General features: G+C 40.0%; 1 protein-coding gene across 2 annotated transcripts; it reads right to left on the reverse strand.

The window, feature by feature from the left end:
• Window positions 1–7,682: 7,682 nt before the first annotated feature.
• raver1 (ribonucleoprotein, PTB-binding 1) lies at window positions 7,683–20,082 on the reverse strand. 2 transcript variants are annotated; one of them, XM_041778140.1, is made up of 14 exons: window positions 19,688–20,082; window positions 18,640–18,706; window positions 14,932–15,401; window positions 13,260–13,451; window positions 13,045–13,165; window positions 12,509–12,609; window positions 11,906–11,984; window positions 11,351–11,553; window positions 11,165–11,246; window positions 10,901–11,043; window positions 10,705–10,776; window positions 10,034–10,165; window positions 9,756–9,821; window positions 7,683–9,649 (listed from the first exon to the last, which is right to left on the reverse strand). In XM_041778140.1, exons 1-14 carry the CDS (start codon window positions 20,009–20,011, stop codon window positions 9,503–9,505), a joined length of 2,199 nt encoding a protein of 732 aa, XP_041634074.1. In that variant the 5' UTR covers window positions 20,012–20,082; the 3' UTR covers window positions 7,683–9,502. The 2 variants fall into 2 exon arrangements, with proteins under 2 accessions (XP_041634074.1, XP_041634073.1); XM_041778139.1 differs by having other exon boundaries at window positions 11,906–11,987; window positions 19,688–20,081.
• Window positions 20,083–20,215: the final 133 nt, after the last annotated feature.

A 20,215-nucleotide genomic window follows, 5' to 3' on the forward strand; every position in this document is an offset into this window, starting at 1 on the left:
TCTTGGACTTGAACTGGAACGGCATCATTGAATCTGAGGTGACATCAATATACTGTTCCTTTTCTGTGTTGCTCAGCCTTGCCATGCTGTAACCCCTCTGTCATGACACCACAACCCCCTGTGGGGGCACATGGCCCACCTTTGGAACCACTGCTGTAGAGGGTAAAATCTCTTAATTACTTGATATTGCTCTTTGAATAATTTAGTTAATAGAATATTGGACTATTTGCCCATGCAGTGTTTTCACCACCTTTGATTGATTTTTATACACAATTGTGGTGATATCAACCCACTTACCTGTGATTTTCCTCTTTCTTTCTTTCTTTCTTTCTTGGAACAACTTAAAACAGACTGTAAATGCTATGTGGTTTGAATAAGATATATGTGATCAATAAAGTTTTTTTCAACAGATCTATCTATCTATCTATCTATCTATCTATCTATCTATCTATCTATCTATCTATCTATCTATCTATCTATCTATCTATCTATCTATCTATCTGTCTGTCTGTGTGTCTGTGTGTCTATCTATCTATGTCACCAATATTCCCCAATTTCACACACTACACCTTTACCTTGTTATCTCAGGAAAATATCAGTGATTTTCCTGGGTTTTGGAGTGAAGTTAATTTTATTTTTTAGGCTCATGTTGATTGGCCAGCATGCTTTGCTACTGGATAGCATGATAGGTGCAATGCATTGTAAGGTGGTTTACAGTTTTTCTCAGTCGCTTTGGTACATTTCTGAATCATTCTCGACATTTGCAAAGCAGTAAGTGCATTTCTCAAAACAATTCGTACAAATAGCAAAACACCATGGATTACCTGCAAAAGCCAGTTTCTTGCTCAAATCCTTAGTTCATCTCTCAAAAGTAAATAACTGTGTCAATGAACATGTCAGTGCCATCAGAAGGACAAGTCCCTGTGTCATTGTGAACGGATAAGACAGTCAGATTGCTTAGTAATGTTGTCAACATAACAGTGCACTCTGGAGGGATGTTCTGATGTAAACTATGGCTAAAGTTTTGATGACAGTTATTGTAAATTGTAAATTACACCTTAGTGTATGTGGGAGATTGATTGCAAGTGACTGGACAAGATTCACATTTATGCTTTTACTGTTTGTACTGTAATTTGTTGACAGACAATGCCATTGCGATACAAAAAGGAAAAGAGCGCTGCATAGCACAAAACAAACAAACAAACAAACAAACAAAACAAAAGCAGAAATGTGAACATAGGATGATCTCCTTAGGGAAAACTGTACATGCGGTGCTGTAGGAATTACAGTGCAGTCTTCCTACACTTCCTGATGTTCCTGTCTGTTGGGCCACAAATTCTCATCCACATCACAACAAATATCTTCTCTCATGATGCAGCGTGGAAAGAATCTTTAAGAGTGTCTTATCCAGCCTCTGCAGGTATCTGCTGTGATGTCATCACATACTGCATCCATGGCAGCCAGAAGGGTCATCTGTGTATGTGGCTGGCTATCATATACTTTCATCTCCATGCTGATAAAAATTCCTCAATCATCAAATTCTCCTCAATCAAATTCCTTGATCATTGGTTGATCTACTGCTTCACACATTTCCCTTTGTTAGAGAAAGTCAAGATTCACCTGGGAGCAATTTACCAATTCAGGACAGATTTAGGAAAAAAAGTCTAATGGAAATATATAGAAATATGCTTGACATATTATGACAACATGTTCAACCATTTTGCATGTAAAGACTTATGCTATGAGCTAATGCCTAAATGTTGTGAGGGATGAGACTATTCAGCAGAGACCCATGATAATACATTTTTATCGACATGACAGAAGCATTTGATAATGTAGCAAACAGCAGAGAATTGTACAGAATCATTTGCATGGATGTACCAAAGCATTTGCAACTTGTTGAAAGAAATGAGAAACTGCTTTTTTGATGTGCACAAGTGACAATGATGTGAAGATTGAACAAGTAGTTTTGAGAATTTCAATTCTGATCTGAGAAATGTACAAAAGTGACTGAGAAAAGCTGTAATACGACCAATGGGCTTCTGTTCATACTGTAAAATTCTGGCTGGATATATGGGCTAGTAGCCCTTACATGGAATGAACTACAGATGTAATGTTAATATGATGTCACATTCAGAATGAATAGAGTGAGAATATGTCGTTTTGGACACAGCCATTGAGGTACTTTCAGTTGTTTTTAATATCTCAAACAATTAAGGGCTTGATCATCATGAGATAAACACAAAAATGAGTCAAGAAATCAATCACAATTGATTTTTTGTTTCCATTATTCTGTATTCTTTTTTCTAAATAAAACAGGTGCCTTGGTTTTTATTTAGGAAGTCTCAGCCTAATACAAGTTAAATAAGGTTGATCTCAGAGAAGCAGTCCATGCCTGGGTTACATTTGCATGCAGATGTTTTTTGTAAATATTTAAGACTGATTCTTAGAGACTAAATTGAGATTTGTAGGTAAAAAGCTTTTCATTTGCTTGTTGTTGTATGTTGCTTGGTGCATCAGAACAATAACACTGCCTGAGATACATCGCTTTTATTTCCATTATCTCACTGATATACAGTTACAAAGAGGATTGTCTGGGGGAAGATGAAAATAAAGAGCGTAACAATACCTGAGCTTATTTCAGGGGGGATAAGGGTTCATGTTCAGGCTTGGAATTTAAATCCTTGCAGTAATATAATCTTGTTTGGCTGTCTAAGCAGGAGTACTGCTCAGGCTGAGTGGCTTTCTCCCCTTTACTGAAGCTAAAGGCAGACCAGCCGCTTTCTCCTGGGCTATCGAGATGTTCTCCTCTTTTATAGACTGTTTGTCACTGCGGGGAGTGGGCTGCTCTCTATGACTAATCCTGCTATAAACAGCTCTTGTGACATCCTCTATTTGGTTCCATTTTCTTGCTGGTATACTGAAATAAAGGCGTTATAAATCATGGTACCTGTGCATTAAGCATGTGTTGTAAATGTAGATTGCAGTGATGCTGTATATTTAAATACCTCCATCCTTCTTCAGCACATATGTGCAGTAACAAGAGAGGGTGCAGTTGTATTCTAGCTTTACAACACACATAAAAACACAGGTGTATATATATATATACTGTAAGTTTCTTTTCTTTTTTGTGCTTGTGAGTTGTTACAAATGATGCTGCAGTTATCTGCATCAGAGCCAGTCCTCCTTCCTCTGTGTATTTGGGAAAAATCGCAGGTTTCAGCAGCATTCACCAGCAACTGTGCGGGATGACTGTGTGGGTGGAAATATGAAAGGCAGAAATCTAAATGTGTCTGACACAGCGTCAACCGAGCCTCTGTGGATCTCTAGGAGAACTCTGGGTAGACTGGTATATGTACATAATTCAGGGGAGCATGAAGCATTACAGACAAATATGGCAGAATTAAACCCAGCAGCTTATGAAGACACATTATTACAATGGCAGTAGTTTTAAAATGACCCCATGTTTCTTCATGATGTTTCATTTCCACTGTCTTTACATTAATGACGAGAAAACAGGAGTATCTCTGTCTATTTCCTTACAGACTCAAAAATAATTTAGCTTTTGCTTGCTGAGAGATGTCACAAACAATATCAGGGAGGAGTTTTTTGACCAGTGCACTACAGTCATGGTTCCCCCATCAGCAGCTCCGTTCCCCAAGACCCCCTGGGACCACAAGAATAACATTCAATCAAAACCTTTCATCCTGATGGCGGCCAAGGGGAAGATGAGCTCTTTTTACTGCCACTTACCTCCTAGCACCTCAGTCTGAGGGGTGACAGGCAGTAATGCAAAGGCCCTTGTGCTGCCACACAGACAATCTCCCGGGTAGATGACTAAAAGCTCTATTTCTGCCTGTAAAAAGCTCAGTTGACCTGTTGTTACCTTCAGGGTCTTCTCACAGACTGTTTAAAACACGGGTTGTCACTGTCACGAGTTATTCTGTTTTTATTTTGGCTAAATGTTGTCATGTCAAGCTTTATATCCAGATATATCTTCATGAAATGTGGTTTTATTCACTGCTCAGCTCAACATGTTTCACAGTTGTTTCTCACGTCTTCAGGAAGCCTTTATCAGCCTCTACAGCTGATAACAGAGTGTGTTGTTAAATAATTATTCATCAGTGAGCACAAATCTTCCTCTCAGTGTTAACCTGCTTAGCATTCATACAGGTCACATTCACAGCAATAAAAGATAGAGCTTACACCCTTGTCTTCCTCCTGATAACGTGCTGTAGCTGAAGAAGGCAGATAAGAGTGCAAAGTCTCTGCAGGGGCAGGTTCATTAACACTTATTAGATTTATGAACATTATTAAACATGTAAACTGTCATTGTTTGAAGATATTTGCTCCTAGATTTGTTCCCCATTTAGAAAAAAGGATTACTTCTTTGTCTCTGTTACAACGATACGAATAAATCTTCCTAAACTGAATCAGTGTTATGATTTGAATGCCTGTTTGCATGCGTGACGTACAGCTTTTAGCTGCATTATGAAAGCCCAGTCGGCTTTCACATGGAGTTTTTTGCAAACACCAGGTTGGCTTTCATGCGTTTTTGCACTGAGATGCTTTTGTCTAGCCACTCTGCCATAAAGCTCAGGCCGGTGGAGGGCTGCAGTGATGGTTGTCCTTCTGGAACTTTGTCCCGTCTCCACACAGGATCTCTGGAGCTCAGTGAGAGTGACCATCAGGTTCTTGGTCATCTCTTAGGGCCCTTCTCCCCAGATTGCTCAGTTTGGCCGTGCTACCAGCTCTCTGAAGAGTCCTGGTTGTGCCAAACCTCTTCCTTTTCAGATTTATGAAGGCCACTCTTCAGAACCCTCAGACAGCAGAATTTTTTGTGGCCATCCCAAGATCAGTGCCTTGCAACAATCCTGTCTCTGAGCTCTGCAGGCAGTTCCTTCGACCTCATGGCTTGGTTTTTTTCTCTGATATGCATTTTCAATATGTAAACATATGCAAAGAACCTGAGCTAAATATCAAATATTTTTTCAAAAGGTCTGAATACTTGTTTTTGAAATTTCATACATTTACAAAAAAATAAAAAATTCTGTTTTTACTTCCATGATGGAGTACTAAGTGTAGGTTCGTGAGAATAACAATGATTTTTTTTGACATTAGGAAATTGAAATGAACAAAGTGAAAAGGGTCCAAATACTTTCCGAATGCTCTGCATGCTGGTGCTGTGTTCAAGGACGGCTCTGTAAAATGAGTACTACGTGAGGCTCTAAAGAAAAGTCACAATGATTAAAGGTTTTGGCAAAATATCAAATCCCTTGGCCAGTTATCCCTTGGACCAAACTCCTCAACACCAATAAATTAAATAACAATATACCATCTTGTACCAGTTTCTTTATTGGCAGGATTTTTGTAAGCGAATCACAATTAATTTATATATCATATGAGAGATTGCATCAAAGGAAGATTTAACAGCAAAAGTAATTATCAGAAAGAACATGCTTCTGAAAGGCACCAAAACTTTTAACAAGGGTTTGAAACAAATACAGGTTTATCTAAAACAGAAAAGATGGTCATTCAGCAGATTTAAGATGTAGCTTGGATAAGCCTAGCCACCTGTTCTTAGAGGTCTGCATATGTGTAACTGTCTCTCAGAGGCAGACAGGTACAGGAGGATGAGGGGAAATCAAGGGCATTTTTTCCACTTGGTCTCAGATGTTGACTTCTGCAATGGCTGAACATACGAGCTCAGAGATTCCTAGCATGGGTTTTCATCAAATTCACAAAGCTACTATGGACAATTGTGTGATGATGTTGAGTTGGATTATTCTAGATACAAGTTCAATGTTTATAATTCATAAATTTAAAAATTAATCTAAATTTTTCACTGCACTGTTTACAAATCTTTGAAATTGAAATTGAAGAATGTAGGGGTCTGCTGCTTAAAGGGACACACTCTGTGCATAGACTACTTGCATTGTGTTCTGCTTTTTTATTTTTACAATAAATTAACACAATAATATGCTTTTAGGCATTTTTTGTTCTTTTATATTGCTCTTTGCCAGTGCTGGGAGAGGCCTATTGACAGTGGGGGTCTCCAGCAAGTTTAGTATAATCAACTAATACTTACAAAATAAAACCAAAATGTAAAAATTATTTTTTTCAACTGAAACTAAACTAAAAACAATGTTTTACACACAAAAAACACTGTGTGCTTTAAAGACTAAAATAAATGAACTTAGAGCCAAAATATCACTAGTTTGTCTTAGTTTGTGAGTAGCCAATTGACATGTATTTTAATTATTGTATGATGTTTGCTTTAGTTTAGCCCTTTGGGGTTTGCCCCCTTACAAGTATTTCATATCACTGAAAGAAAATCAAAAACAATAAGTCCAATAAAAACTAAACTGATGGATTTGTTTCACACATCCATCTGGAAAACCTTCGATATACAGCATTTTGGAAAGGGCAGAGGCTTTGAAAAGAAACTTGGAGGGTGACTGGATGAACATTCTGTCACACTCTAGGGGCCAATCAGAGAAACTAAACATGTAACATTGTTGCCGCTAGAGAGGAATAAACTCCATATAGACTGCATAATGCGAACCATGGCGACTGTAGACATGCCAGTACATGACTTGTCTTGTTTTTTTGAAAAGAAGACAAATCAATGCTGTTTTTTGTTCTTTTTTTAATGAAGTGTCATCAAGTTCTGATAAAACTAGCACTTTAGCGGCATCCACGCTGTCTACCACCATAAGGCATGGCCTCTTGTTGCTGCTTGCTTACTTCATGACTCTGCCGTGCCTGAAAGTACTGCCCCTCGTCACTGATTGGTCCTGTCATTATCTAACCAGGCCTAAACAGTTCAGACAGGAGCTTTGCAAGATGGATTCGCCAGTGAGAAACGTGGAAACGGGTGTATCCATCTGCTTTGCAAGGTTAAAACCGAAGCATTCTTGCAAAATAAAAACTAAACTAGCAAGTCATTAATGAAAACTAATTAAAACCAAACTAAAAATAGGAAATAGGAAGTGACAAAATAAAACTAATGAAAAATCCCGAATCATGATAACCTCAGTCTCCAGTCACTGGCACTTTTATTTTGGGTGTTGTGAGATTCAAAGTTTGAGCACCCCTGATTAAGCAGATACATTCTCCCTTTGTTCACTTCATGATTTTTCAGTCACAGACACTCGACAAGCTCAGGCTGCAGTATTTTGAATCAGTGTTTTCCTGCTTGCTGTGTGTGCATTCATTGATAGAGAAGAAAGTCCCTTCTGTAATATTTACATAAAATAGGATATAATCAAAAGTATGCCTCAACGCACCTTTTGGCTTCATTAAAACAACTTTCATTTCTTTCCTACCTCAATTAGACAGCATGATTGTTGGCTATAAGATTGTTATACAGAGAAACAAGTAATTATGCCAGAATCAAACAAATGATTCAATAAAGATTATTCAAGATAAACTGTAAATCATCCTGCTCTTACCCAACATGCCTATTTATATTTTGATACCACTGAACGTAATTTTACATAATTTTCCAGCATTTCATAGTTCATCCTTGGTGCCATCAGTGTTGTCAAGAACACTGATACAGCTCCAGATATTTTTAATTGAGACATTTTAAGAGATCACCCTGAAAATCTCAACTACAGATTTCACATAGCTCCTGTTTAAATCCTGAGTTCTTTCAAAATGAAGAGTTTACAACAACATGAGTTTAAATAACATTTACTCGCTCACATCACACACACATACAGTCAACCATGGCGGTACAGAATAGAAGATAGCAGTTTGAATCAAATCAATTGAAATGGATGACTGTCGTTCTATACAGCTGCATCTCTTGGTCCATACACAACATGAGCAGTCTGCTGTGGCACCACGCTGTCACATCAGCTTTCAAACTAACAGGCAAAATAACAAAAACAAAAGAAGCAGCAAATTCATTCAAAACACCAGACCAGAGGCAGGTATGATTAAGAAAACAAAAAAAAGTAGACTCGAGAAAAGGATCAAGCTCAACTATTTACACAGCAAATAACAGAGAAATGGTAAATGTAGATGGAAGCCAAACACAGTTAAGGCTCAAGTGTAGCTGCATTTCTGAGCAGAGGTCAGAGGTAATGGGTTTTCACAATCAAACTGTCAACCAGATAATTATTTTTAAAAAACAGAAAAAAACAGAGTAGAGGAAAGAGGACAGTCATGCCACTGACTGATCACCTGCCACCATTTATACCATAACTCCCATCAATACTAAAACCTTTGAACACAGGCTGTGTCTCATCTTTCCTGTTGCCATCTACTCACCTAAAGAAGCTATTTCAACCCAGACACAAGCCTCTCTGGCTGAGAAGAGATGGTTAATGTTCCTGTATTCACCACCTGCTGGCAGCTTGAGAGATGGCACACAGCATATGTCCAGCACCCCATCCAACCAACTCAACAATCCAGGTGTGGTGTTTGGACTGTAAGAAGACATTCAATAAATTCTGAAAACTGAACCCAAATAAACACAGAAAATATTCAACACATGGACATATGAGTGAGACAAGACTGGGAAACAGCTCCTTATAGCAGTGTGAACGGATGAGGATTGTGATCGGTGCCCTCCAAGTGCATCACTCGACAACCAGTGTAGAGAACAGACTAAAATATGTTGGAGGGTGTGGCTCAAAAAGACCAATGACATGGAACAACTAAGTCTTGAGATAAAAATGCCAGAATTTTGAAAATGCTTCATATCGTGACATAAAGGCAGATACATACAGCTGTCATTGGTGGATGGAAAGCCGCACGTTAATCAATGAGAAGAGGTCTGAATCCAGAAAGAGTCATACAGTAAAATGTAAAACCCTGTTGATGGAGGGGGAGGGGGGCAAAAAACACCACAAGACAAAAACACCATCACATAACATAAACTACTGAACTTTTTACAGAAAATAAGGGAAGGCTCTTTAAAAAAAAAGTACAGCCTTCAAAGTAAAGCTTGTTTTTTACACTATGCAAGTCCCTTTGCCTGAAATTGCAGACAGCATCACTTAAGTGAGTCGTTTAACAAAAAGCAGCCTCAGGCTGCAACTGAAAACTGGCCAAACTATCTGTAGCTCTGCTGATACTCCACACACACACAACACTGGAGTTTAAAAAAATGCTTGAGATAAGACTTCATTTGCTAATTAACCATTTTTTTCTCACTGTACAACTTTTTCAACAAGAAATTAAAAGTCAAATAAAAAAGGAAAAGAGTAAAAACTTAGTTTACCAACACACTAAAAATCATATATATATATATATATATATATATATATACACACACACAGAAAAAAACAACCACCAAAAAATTCCCATAGAGTGAACACTGTCCAGAAAGCAACAGGCTGCACTCCCCAGCGCCCTCCAGGGGTCACTCACAGAAGTACACAGGAGACAAATCCAAGGACCACCAAGTTGTTTAGCTCAAGAGGAGGCCAGAGGAGATGCCATTGTGTCCTGGCTGTTGAATGGCTACTCATACATTAAGAAGCAGTCATTAGAATATACGCTTTCGCTTCAGGTAGGAATCTGCATAGTGGCCGCCAAGGCCCTGGGAGTGCTGGCCCACATAGCTGCCCTCGGGACTTGGTTCTGGAGATGGGATCAGTCGGGAGAACACACGCTTGTGGCTACCGATGGGAGTCTGTCATTGGTAGAAGAAAAAGATGATATCAGCAGACAGCAACTCATAAAAAGAGTGTAACTGAAAAGCTAAAACTCAAACAAGCAAAGAGAAGTGTGTATATTACCTTCACAGCATTCCCCAGACCTGGGGGGAAGTTGGCACTGTGGCTCACAGGAGGCATTCCCACAGCCTGAGGAAAAACAAGGAACTCTCAGTGACCCAGACCTTTTCTACAAAGCTCATACACTCACTGCTCTACATTAATTATTAAACATGGGGCTATTCTTAGTATCTGACCCTCCACTTTTTAGCTCTTCCAGTGCTGCTTTGATGTCTGTGCACTGACAAGTAATCAATACTTTGAAACCAAAACAGAAGTTAATTGCAGGAAGAAGAGCTTACCCTATTAAGCTGGGTGGCAGGAAGGCTACTGCTGCTACAGGGTTCAGGTCCTGAGCTGAAGTAAGACATGGGTGGGCTGGGAGGGTAACCATAGAGGGAAAACCGATCACTGAATTCAGGGTGACGAGAAAGCTGCAGGTAGAAAGGAACAAGGTCAAGACTGTGTCACTATAAAAGGCTCGTGTTTTTTTAGTCATAGGATTCCTATTGCATTAATACAGGATGGGAACCAATAATGCACATGTTGAGACTAGGACAGATCAGTTCAGAATATTAATTTAAAGTTTCTAAATGATTATGGCCTTACACTATTACACAAATCTATCTCTGGGGCTGTTCTTTTAACTGAGACAGTACAGTATTGGAGCTCTCCATATTACTGGATGTCAGGGAGAATAATTCAAATGTTTGTACTGACTGGCAAGTGGGAGGGCATTAAGGCGTTAAGGTCCTACTGTAAGGTGCATGCGTTAACAAGTAACTCTTGAGGATTTCAGGGCCCACTGGAAATGTTTTAGTGATTTTTCCAGAAGTGCATATGTGACAACAGTTTATATATTGTTCTTGCAGTAGGATGGACATTAGTTGAAATCCATTCCAATGTCATCCTAAATAGGGGAGTAATGAGTCACATTATTATCCAAGTTTAACCCACGCAATCTTAACACTACCTGTTGGCCGAATCCTGCCAAGACTCCAGTATCAATGTTCTCCTGCTGTTCATACAAGTGGGCCAGAGGATCCTGAGGAGAGAGATGAGATGGGTGTGATAGTAGTTAAGCTAGTTACAGTTTATAACATCTAAAGACTTAGAGCTAATAACACTATATTCTTTTGTGGGAAAAGCAATAAATATGTGGGAGTTACCTGATGAAGAGGAGGATATTCTGGGCTGTAGGAGTCCTGATAGCGCAGGTTGTAATTTGGCTGAATGCTCTGGTGTGTGTGCTGGTTGGACACATTACTAAGAGTTGGCCTTTTCCTGTAGGGGTGAGGTCTGCTATTTCCTCCTAAGTAGGGGAGGGCAGTCACACATTACATGCTTGAACATATTTACTTGATACCTGAACAGCAACAAAAAAAGATTCCAAGTAGGAATATCAGAAGCACGTGGTTGAAAAAGCACCTCACCTGAGGGAAAACCATTATTGACATTTAGAAAGGCACTCTGAGGATGGCTCACATCTTTAGGAGGATCTCCAAGAATCGAGACCTAATAGAAGACAGAGGTGGTTTAATATTTCCAGAAGGGAAAACAGATATTCAGATACAAAGCTGGACAAAATAAGGCTGCAGAGTGTGTTGTGGGGAACTCACCCCTTGTGCTGTGAGGCCATCTGCCCCCATCATGCCACCCATCAAAGGCATGGAGATGCCCTGCAGGGTGGGAGAGGAAGTCTGTGGGAAGGTGCAAGCTGCTGTTGGGGACTCCTGCTCCCTTGTCAGAGCTCTGCCAAGTGGCATTGGCTTTAGGGGGTTTAGAGGATCTGCCTGAATACCAAGACCTGAGACTACACCACCTATAAGAATAACAAAAAGGAGACAACTAAAATTACAAAAAGAGAACCTAGGTTGACTGCTTGAGACTTGCACAGATTTTATTTTAAAACTAAAATATATCTTAAATTTGCATCAAATACCTTAAAAAAAAAAAAAAACAAGTCTAATTATATATAGTTGCATCTGTTGGCTATAAAATAAGTTTACACTTATCTAATCAAATTAAGTTTTTTAAACTACCTATAGCCAAAGTAGGAAGGGGAAACAAGAGTTAAAGGCAATGAGAGCCACAGATGTTAGGCATCAAAATCAAAATAAAAACATTCAGTGTGTGGCTTAAGAAAATACGGCTGGACTCGGCGGATGCCAAACCTTGGGGCAGGTCTCCGAGCAGATGGACTCCCTGCTGGACGGGCAGAGCAGCCAGAGGATTCTCCCCGATGAGTCCTGCCTGCTACCCAAGGAGAGAGAGGAGAGTTCAGTGTCACAGGGGGTCACACAGCCTAGCGACGAAACTACTCAACTAATCAAGCACATTTAATTAGAACTGGAGCGTAATCACCACGTTAAACTATGCCATAACTAAATGGAGGTTTACATTTTTGCACTAACCACTGCATCACTCAGCACCACTCGAAAAGAACACTCAAAAACACATGAATATAAACCTCACGTTTTCAGCCAGAGCTTACCTATCCAGGCATTTCATTTTTCAACCAATCAGATAAAAAGACAGAGGAGTCACTCGCTTTGCTAATGTCTCACACATTGAGAGCCAAACAAAAGCACCCTTATCACTCACACAAGGAACAAGAGGGTTCTCTTTATTATGCAGCACCTGAGCCCACAGAAGATGATTTCCCAGAAACGCTTGCTAATGGTCAAGGAGGAAGCAGTGGGAGAGGATGAATCAAAAGGGGCTCAGCAGTAAGGGTGCACACATGTCAGAGTAGGACCAAAAAGAGGTGGCAGTACCTGCTGGGCCTTGGCCTGGTTCTGAAGGAGCAGCTGGAGCAGCGCAGCAGAGAGGGCGGGATTGGCCAGCAGGGGCATAGTAGGGGCAGCACCAAGGAGGCCTACACATTGGGAGAACACCAGAATTGGGAGTGCATGGTATAAGAAACAAAGGACATCTTTTCTTGCTGTGATAAACACTGCAACATGGAGAAAAATAAAGAAAAAATCTAACCAGCAGAATACACAATTATCACTTATGTTTGAACGTCTGTTAATCGGTGCCCAGACCCTTGACAGCATCTTTCTGTGATGAAAGCTCAGCTTTCATGTGTCGTCAGTGACAAAACCACAGCATACATGCACAACTGCTTAAGCACTTGCAGCCCGTTTATTCCATTAAAGCCCAGGTGGCCACAGCATTAATCAGCACCAGGAGAGGGTGCAGCTCAGTATAGGAACACAGGCACTGAAATGACTACTTGTTTATCCAAGCATCTGCCTTGAGACAAAAATAAAGATAAAGAAATTTTTCAATAAGTGATATGACTGCTTACCTTGTTTATGTCCCTGTGACAGTGGGTTAAGCAGCATCTTGAGGGTGGCAGGGTTATTGAGGCCTGTAAGTATCTGCATGGCTGTGGGGTCAGGGAGGAGACCTTTACCCCTGTTCACAGCCTTGAAAGGAGGAGATTGAAAAAAAAAAAAAAAATCTGGTTATATCCAGACACAAAAAGACTGACTGTAAGAATATATCACGTCACCTAAATACCATGGTTTGAGCAGCAATCAGAGCTGCCAACATGCTTCTTCCAGGAGGGCCAGGGGCACAGAAGGACACCCTGATGTGCATCCCACCAAGAAGCCGGCCATCGGTCAATCGCTGTGCCTCCTCCGCCATCTCAGCTGTTGCAAACTCCAACACAGCAAAACGCCGAAAACTTCCATCTTGTCCTTGAGCCAGCTGTGAAGAGGAAAGAAATTTATAATCTGATGCCACTAGAAAGTTTGATGCCTGTGCTTTGGCACATTTACTCAAACATGTGCTGTACAACCCTAGAAACATTTCGCTTAATATGTACGCATGGGCTGTTCTGGGAAAACAACTGGAAAAGCAAAACAATTAAATGATGAACGTAAAAAGACAATGTCTAAAATTATTAAGCAGAAACTTAATGAACAGGTGGTAGTAAGTTAATATTAGTCATTTAGCAGTTTTCATGTATGATTTACTAAATTTACCATTACCCCGGTAATATGCACAAATGTACTGAAATATATTAAAAAACTAAAACCTTTGGAAGAAATATATCTTCAAAAAGGCGGACTGCATATCTGTATACTGAACTGCAATAATTAATTATCATTTAGAAGTACTAGCTCAATTGTGAACAAACAAAAAAATGAGTTTGTAGAATTTTAATAACCTCTACAAAAGGTACTACTCTGCTGATTATATAGCTTTCAAATAACTACTGAAAGCATGTATACCTGTATACATGTATACCATGTATACAGTTAGTAAAGCCTCAGGATCTAACTGCACCGTGTTTCACTCTTCTATAAATAGGCCAGTTATATCTTTTAAACTAGCAATGACAGCCAACCAGTTTCCTGTGGAGCACCACATAATCCTCAAACATCACTAGCCCTTTGCTGCAATTCTGAAAAAAAAAAACAAAACAAAAAAAAAAACAAACCCTGAAACCAGCAGAAAAGTACCCCTGTGATGTGCTCAAAGGACATCCCTCTCTCTCATTCCAGAAACACCGGCTGAATGACACCACCTGGGGGAGTCAGGTGGTCATCACCATAGAAACCAGCAATGCTTACCACTATAGAATTTTGAGAGGCCATAGAGTCTGGGGTAAAGGTGAAAGCTCAAATATGAAATTTAATTTCACCAAATGATTCTTAGCATAGTTCATCTGTGTCAACTCTGTCATCACACACAGACACGGAACCTCCATTAATATCACAAAGCTTGCAGCAAAAATCAAACAGCAGTACAAAGAAACCACAACAAAGGTAGAGAGAGGAAGTGTGCCAACAACAGCAAGTTTGATGTGAAGTGAGAGGATGCCTTGTGCTTGCAAATTAATGCACAAGGAAAAGTGGTACAATGCTACAAATCACCATTTCATTAAAACAAAAATGAAGCTGGTCTTCAAGCATGTTGCAACGTAATTAAATGAAAGACTGAATTACAGGAAAAACCCAATTTAGCAAAACGTGGACCATCAAAAGTCTGGCATCTTTGCATTAGAATGTCTTTAACAGAAATGTCCAAGTGAAATGGCCTGTAATTTTTCAGTTGATTGAGTTTTCCATTAAAGCACTAATTGTTTCAGATCCAGTTAGGTTCATCATTCATTAACTTCAGCTAAAATACTATTAGTAATGGATGCTTGTGCATTTTTTACTTTGTGTGAGGTGTAACTGACCTGGCAGAAGACTGGTGAATGGGTGTCAGCCAGGGCGTTGCGGAGGTCCTGGGCTGTCAGGAGGCTTGGGGGCAGGCGGTCCACACACAGGCATTTTGAGTGCAGCAGTGGGTAAGTGAGGGAACCGACCTCAGTCCAGTGGACATACAGCATGCGGGAGCCCAGCTGCTTTCCTAAAAGCTCAGATTTGGCCCTGGCTGCAGAGTCCTTCTTCATGTACTCCACAAAGCCGTAGCCTTTAGAGTGGCCTGTGGAAGCGCTGTACACCAGAAAGCAGCGCTCCAGATTACCAAAGGGTCGCACCAACTCCTCAAACTGTTGCTGGGTGAAAGCACAAGGCAAGTTGGCAATACACAGCAGGGCATCTGTTGGCTGCAGCTGCACAGAGATTTCTCTGTCCCGCAGCACATGCTGGTGGAACTCTTTGATGGCACACTGCGCCTGTTCCCCATTGAGCAGTGTCACAAACGCTGAGGTTTCGGGGGAGAGAGGGAGAAGGAGAGACAATTAGGTGTAAAGCGAGGAAGTGAATCGGTCACAATTAAGAGAAAATTCTATTATCTTTCACAGCAGGTCTCAGGTGGTTGTGAAACCATTTCTTCTTAGCAAGTCTGATAAGAGACAATGCTGGCATAATGTCACATCCCACCAGCTTTAAACAGTCCCCTTGATAGGACAATAATGCCTGTCACCAGGGCTGACGTAAAACAAAAAGGCATTTTATCTGGCTCAGCCTCATTTTAACTATAACTAACAAAACCACAGAGAGTGCCTTTTGAATTGAAACCTTATTGACAGTCACTTAGAGACTGTCTACCAACACGCCAGTCTGATGTCACAGGGCACACAGGTATACCAGAGTCCTCTGCTCAGCTGTCTAGCAAGCAAACAGCCTTTTATCCACACTTTAAGATAGAGGCAGAAGGGTAGGTTAGTCTGAAATACACACAAAAAATGTTTTGGTCCAAAAACACATCTGAATGTGATTGGTTATCTGCCATGACAGATTGGGTAGATAGATATAAGGCATTAAATCAATGTACCATCTGGCTCATGCAGTATATTAGGCTATTCTCTGCCTCTTTCTTATTAGAAAATATGTGTAAAAACATTGAGGTTTTCTAAATGCTGGTTCTTCTTAAATAGATTCCTTTTGAGGCCCCTAATGCCATGCTGATTTTTAATACACTATATAGATTGTAAATGGGCATTTGTTTCAGTGAACTAAGAAGCCGTACCCTTTGCATACAAATTGCTTTATATATAAATTGATGCATTTATCTGGTTTAAAACTAGTACAGGGTCCAATCAGAGTGTATGAATAACCATGTGTAGATAAATGTTGACTGAAAACAATTGCGATTTAAATATCACGGCCTCATCTCTACAGTGTACAACACAGAGGTATGTAATAAAGCAAAATAAGAATGCTTCTCTTTTCATGGTGTCAATCTACTGTTCAGAAAAGTAAAAGACATTAAATTGTGTTGTATGTTGGCTTGAAATTGGGATTAAACAAAGTCAGAAACACCACATGGAGAAAGAAATCACTGCTGCTGTCAGCAGCTTTGATGTAGAAACGCCAGTTGAAGTTTGAATATTCAATTTATACATCTGTGATAAGCAGCTTGTACATAATATGACACTCCTTCATATATTTAGGACATTTAAAAAAAAATCACAATTATTTGCATACAGTTTTTTAAAAAGTGATCAGGCTTTAAGACCACAGCAACAAAAGCATCCTGTTGCTCTTAACAGAAGCGACACCTAGACCAATAGATCCAGACTGAGGAGTTATGCTGTGTTCCAGGCAACCCGTAACTCTGAGATTTCCCAGTTGAAATCTCCGAGTTCCGACCTGAAAGCGTTCCAGGCAAATTACGACTTCGGTTACGACAACATGGCAGACATTATAAGATTATGCTTAATCCTTTCAATCACCAAAGGAGCCTGCAACTTGCTCATTTGAGTGAAACGGAGGAGGGGAAACAGCGCATTAGGTAACAGAAGCTTATACTTTATATTTTACGGCATTTGTTGTTATTTTGAAATGCTGCCATATTGTTTAGGCAGTGATGTGACGTCACTAGTCGTAACTCGGAGTACATCGATCTGGTACGAGTTCACAGGTGGGAAGTTACGAGTTCGACTGCTGTTCCAGTGCATTTTCACAAGTTACAGGTGGGAAAAATACGAATTACGGGTTGCCTGGAACGCAGCATTAGTTCTTCGCTGACCAGTTTAGCCTAAGTTCTAATTAAGGGTGGAGGGGTTGGAGGAGCCGATTAACAGGAGAAGATTAACCACTCTCTCCTTGATATTAATGAAACCTTAAAAGAGTAATGAAACGTGAACTGCTGTGTATAAAATACATAAGAGTCTCCTACCAAACTTTGTGTAATGTCCATTTTTCATCTGAAGAGCCTACATATCAAAATAAGAATTTAACACTTACATTTTAGTAGTGCTGGATGAAGTCCTATCCCTGTCTTATAGCATACAGCGAAATGTGCATAGAAGCATATTTCACTGATTATTCAAACTGATTATTTCATCTCCAGCCATTTCGATTTGTTATGATCCAAAGTAAATAAATATTCTTTGTCCTTAAATAGTCAGGTGTTCCACACATAATCCAGAGGCACACAGTTAAACTATTAGAGTTAAAAATTCATCAGAAGGGTGTGTGTTTTACTCCAATCACAGTGGTTTGATAACATTTCAGAAGATTAAACTTATATTCACTTTCCTCTTGAGTTTCCTCTGTCATTTCAAAGGACTAAAGTTTGACGTTTTTTCTGCTTAAATCTCACAATATTTGCTGAAGTGCCATTTCTGTGCACACGGGAACTTTTATAAGTATTAAAAGCAGCACCTATCATTTTAGAAAGTAAATTGTTAAAGAAAACCTCATTTTTTAAATAAAAAAAAAATCAAAGAAAACAGGTGCCAGCTTTGCTGCTCAATAAAAAGCAATCGTTTACAGAGGTTAGCACAGGTAGAGTGTAATGATCAATATTTTTGAGATGCAATTTCTAATCTATCAGACTATAAATCCGTGAATTTTTGTCTGAACAGAAACTGCAGCATGGTTTAATAATTCTCCAGAAGATAAGGTAGGGTTACTACACAAGTCCATGCCGACTTAAAAATGTGCATACATGAGGCAAGAACTGGTGTGGGAGTTGAGTGCATGCTCAGCTCATGCCCATATGGATAGATGTACATCTGTGTGCAGAAATGACCATACTCCCAGCTTTTTTGTAATGGGGTCCAGTATGCCTGTATAAATTTGAGACAATCACCTGATGCTGCCCAGCAGACCAAGGGTTTACTGTCTACATCCTTCTGAATCATAGTTGCATTTAAAAAAAAAAAAAAAAAAAAAAAAAAAAAAAAGATATTTATGGGAATTTTAGACCACTTTAGGGTAACAATCCACTCCAAGTGTTTGATGCTTTAGAGTTTTAGCATTTTTTTCCACAGGATAAAAGCTAACCACCTTCAAGTAAGTACCCCTTAAAATGTTTAAGCAAACCGTCTTCATCCTCAAGATTGTGATACTTCCTGAAAGTCACTAAATTCAGAAAACTGATTTAAATGTGACTCATGTTATTTGCTCACTTTTAAATCCACTGTTTTGTTTCTCTGAGTCATTTTAAATTGAACCTCAGGTGACTGATAAAGACAATCAGTAAGACCAACCTGTGCCCTTGTATTTGTCAACAAAGCAGTACTTCAAGTCATAGTTGCCCAGCAGTTCATGAACCTCCTGTAAATAAGAAACAGCCAGTTATAACCAGATATTAGAATTCATTATTCAACAGGGCATCACACAGGAAGCAATGATATAATGTATATAAAATCTGACACTGAAAGTTACAAATTTTGTTATGTTATTAAAGAAAGCTAAATTTTACATTTTGCTACTCAGACAATTAGCTAATTCCTGTCCTCTGGGAAACCAGCAACAAGTGCACCTGTGGGGGTTGGGAATAACTGACTCATTGTTGTAGGAGAAATTGTTCTGCGCTGCCTTTGACTGGTCACGAACGAATGGCGATGCTGTCTAGCATTTTCTGAAACGTTTTGTCTCCACACCTTCCACCTTTTGTTATATTGCAACTCACATCTCGAATCCCCTCACACCCCCATGTGAACAATGGTACCGCCCGCAGGCCCAGCGCTCCCCACGAGTCAGGCACGTTCCAAAAAAATGTGGCATCATGTGTAAATCACTGTCGGCTTAACAAAACCATACGCCAGATTTAAACATATGCCACCTTTTTAGAAAAAGGTTAAACTGCACCTTGTATACCCAAACGAAAGAATAATCACTTAAAATGTTGCTTGAACCCATTGTTAGAGTAACAAATACATGAATACTACCAACATAATGTTGCCTACGAGGCCGAACTTGCAGGTCATACAGGCCACAATGACCATTATTGACAGTTATCTGGCTACCTGGCAGTCAACCATGGCCGTGTTTATAAGCTTAAACAAAGATATTAGAGTAATACAAGCATTTTGGTGTCTAACACTGAACTGTGTGCTGGCGTCGGATAAAGGCAGCTCTTGAATGACCAAAAAAAAACAATTCCATCAAAGTTGAGCAGCTTCCGATTTAAATGGCTAGCATGCTAACATATGTAGCATGGCAAACTAGGGCTAGGCTATGCTTAGCGCGGCGACCCCGTCAATCAATCATTCTACAATTAAGCGCTCCATTCGTCAGGTAATTAGCTCATACCTGATTACTAACGTCGGATGGTAGATTTTTAATGATAATTTTTCTACGGTTGTAAAACTCCCGGCGAGTTCTCTCCAAGCGGCTCTCTATCTCTTCGGGACTCAATGATGTCAAGTCCTCTTCGACCCTTCGCTGACACTCGCGTTCCGAGTTTGAGTCCTCTTCTCCGGCTTCGAGTTCGGGATTCCGGTGGGCTCCGGGCATCCAGTTTTCGTGTTCAGCCGCGGGGTCGTAATTTTCGTGAAGCGGACGAGAGGCGAAACTGAGCCCCGTGTCTGTATTTCCATCCCTGGCAGCAGTGCTAACAGACACGACGGCCGCCATCTCTCAGTTCGGTGGAAGTTTTCTCGGTCTGAAAACAGAGTAGGATTTGAGCAGTTTAAACAATACACACATGGCCCCAGCGCTGCTCCTCATTGGCCGAGAGGAGGACGCATTCTCTATGATTACGACGTAACGGAAGCTGAGGGCGGGGCCACGGTTGTTAAAATTCGTTTATATAAAAACCTGACCGGGTTTCCTCAGGAT

The sequence above is a fragment of the Cheilinus undulatus genome, linkage group 21 (genome assembly GCF_018320785.1).
Source record: "Cheilinus undulatus linkage group 21, ASM1832078v1, whole genome shotgun sequence".
Lineage (NCBI taxonomy): Eukaryota > Metazoa > Chordata > Actinopteri > Labriformes > Labridae > Cheilinus > Cheilinus undulatus.

Coding starts and splice junctions, on each gene's coding strand:
- raver1 (XM_041778139.1), bottom strand. CDS start 20,011: ATGGCGGCCGTCGTGTCTGTTAGCACTGCTGCCAGGGATGGAAATACA. Junction 11,988..12,508: donor ACCAGGCCAAGGCCCAGCAG/GTACTGCCACCT, acceptor CTCCTTGGGTAG/CAGGCAGGACTCATCGGGGA. Junction 11,247..11,350: donor ATGGCCTCACAGCACAAGGG/GTGAGTTCCCCA, acceptor GTCTTCTATTAG/GTCTCGATTCTTGGAGATCC.